Source organism: Medicago sativa, chromosome 6 (assembly GCF_051527215.1).
Source record: "Medicago sativa cultivar Bolivia chromosome 6, Bolivia_mono, whole genome shotgun sequence".
Classification (NCBI taxonomy): domain Eukaryota; kingdom Viridiplantae; phylum Streptophyta; class Magnoliopsida; order Fabales; family Fabaceae; genus Medicago; species Medicago sativa.
Genome location: NC_140754.1, coordinates 88894247 through 88896979, shown reverse-complemented (window position 1 = coordinate 88896979; position 2733 = coordinate 88894247). Strand labels below are relative to the sequence as shown.

The 2733-nt window shown below is 32.7% G+C and overlaps 1 protein-coding gene across 1 annotated transcript; it reads left to right on the top strand.

Annotated features, from left to right (window-relative positions):
• The first annotated feature begins 1329 nt into the window (after positions 1-1329).
• On the top strand, positions 1330-2445 carry LOC146917979 (F-box only protein 8-like). The gene has a single exon (XM_085721974.1). The coding sequence runs from the start codon at positions 1330-1332 to the stop codon at positions 2443-2445; it is 1116 nt and encodes a 371-aa protein (XP_085578100.1).
• The last annotated feature ends 288 nt before the right edge of the window (positions 2446-2733 follow it).

The window sequence follows — 2733 nt, the reverse complement described above, 5'->3', positions numbered from 1 at the left end:
GAAGAAAAAATGAACTGGATAAAAAAAATGAAGGAAAACTAAATACAGAATTTTCACACCTACATGCTATAACAAAAAGCACATAAATACAACCACAATGAAAAACAATCATAAAAAGTATACTCGAAACCTAAATTATGGACACAAAATGTCTTTTATTTTATGAGAGGAAGATGGTAGATGAAGATAATGAAAAACAAATTGTCTATATATAGGAAAAAAATCATGTCAAGATCAATTTTGATTGGCTCATAAAAAATAAATGAGTCATGATCTATTTTGATTGGTTAAGAAAAAAAATTATGAGTCATGATCCATTCTAATTGGTTGATAAAAATATTAAATGCAATGGATACATGATACATAATTAAGTCAACTTTCTTGATCAAAGGTCTAATGCATTGCAAGAAATTTGTTTGAGGAGCATTAAATGCTAGAAGCAAAATGAGGCGCCACGTGTACTTATGCTCATAGAAGTATCCTTTTGTATTATATAAAGATATATATATATATATATATATATATATATATATATATATATATATATATATATATATATATATAGGGAGCGTATCCGGTGAGAACTAATATCTATTGTGAGAAATGAGAAATATCAATAACAATCATTAGATCTATTAAACGGCTGAGATTAAAAAAAATTAATAAAATACTGTGTGGGTTATGCGGCACTCTATCAATTTTTTTTTTTTTTTTTGGTACAAGGGTTTTAAGCTTTGATTGCCGATGGAGAAGGCGGCTGTGAAACCGTTCATGGCAACAAGACCAATAAACCAGAAAACAAATTGAAACATAAAGAGACTTTTCATCAAAGCCCACATGGAATTGGATAATAAAAAATTGCTAATTGGAAAAAATTGCTTTCGGGGATGGAATTGGGGAAAAAAACTACTTTTACGATGGAATTGGAAAAAAATTGCTCATGGCTCTTACTATTCTGTTGTCTTCTGCGATGGAATGGAGGTATTTTCATCAATGCTTAAAACTCTTGTACCAAAAAAAAAAAGGTGATAGAGTGCCGCATAACCCACGTAATATTTTATTAATTTTTTTTAATCTCAGCCGTTTAATAGATCTAATGATTGTTATTGATAGTTCTCATTTCTCACAATAGATATTAGTTCTCACCGGATACGCTATATATATATATATATATATATATAAAGATTTGGAGTATATAAACTGTTAGTGTATACAAAAAAAGAGAAATCACTTGAAAACCTAAATTTCATGTTAGCAACAGACGCTGTCTCTACGTGAGTGTCAGTGTGTTCACATCAGACGCTATCGCTTGTTACTGTGATGAAATCGATGGATTCTCTTTCAACTGAAAAAGTTAGCAATCATATTCACCAAGATATTGCATTTTCCATTCTCTCAAAATTGCCTCTTAAATCTTTGAAACGATTTACTTCAGTAAGTAAATCATGGTCTTGCTTATTTGAAAACCCTATTTTCATGAACATTTACTGCATGAGTTTCATATCTGATGCTTATGAGGCCGATGGTTCATGTCTCCTCCTACAACCGACTCTGCCAGATCCGTCCGATCATGGTTATGTGTTGTATTTGCTTTCTGGCGAGATGTTTGAGAAGAAAGTCAAATTATGTCCGCCACCTCTGTTTAGAGAGATTAACAACCCTGGTTTTATATTGGGTCCCGTTATTAACGGAATCATGTGTCTTTGCCAAAATGGTATAAATGTTGTATTATGGAATCCAACTACCGACGAATTTAAGCTCCTTCCTCCAAGCCCTCAGTTAGAGCCCACGGTACGTTATGAGATTGAACTGGAAAAGCTTCATGGATTTGGTTATGACCGTGTTAGAGATGACTATAACGTCATTAGACATGTACATTATGAATTAAATTTATCTGACTATCAAAATTATAGTGACTCTGAAGGTGATGATGAAAATGATAGTTACCGTGTGTCACGCGACGACGTGTGGGAGATATATAGCTTAAGAAGTAACTCTTGGAGGAAACTTGATTTGGATATGCCTTGTGGTATGGCGACTTTTGTAAGTGTCTATGTGTACTTGAATGGAGTGTTTCATTGGTGGACTTACGATGATGATTATGATAAAGAAGCATATTTGGTGTCATTTGACTTAAGCAAGGAGGTGTTTTGTAAAACACTCATGCCCTCAACTTTGATTGATAATTTTGATTCTGGATGTGCGATGAGACGCTTTAGATGTGTGATGAGACACTTGTCGGTATTAAATGACCACATTGCTTTGATCTCATATTATGAAAAAGTTACTTTTCACGTATCAATTTTGGGTGAAGTTGGTGTGAAGGAGTCTTGGACCAAACTCTTCACTCTTGGGCCCTTACCTGGTATTCATCGTCCTATTGGAGAGGGAAAGAATGGGGATTTATTCTTCCGAAGAAATGATAACGAATCGGTTTGGTATTAAAGGATACTGGCATTGTAGTCAGGTAATCATTTACAAGGAAAGCCATCTTCCCTTTCTTTCAAAAACAAAAAAAAGCTTGGTAATAAATGGTTGAATATTTTTCTTTTTTAATCTCAGATTTCACCCTAGAGGTTTATGGCAATGGTTATTAGGTTTTTTTTTTCCATATATATATATAATTTTGTTCAAGACAAGTTACAAAACAATTGATGATATGAATCTTGGTTTATGGATTTTATTTTGATGTTTAATCTCTTTCTATTTGTGAATTGTTTTTTATTTCTTTTG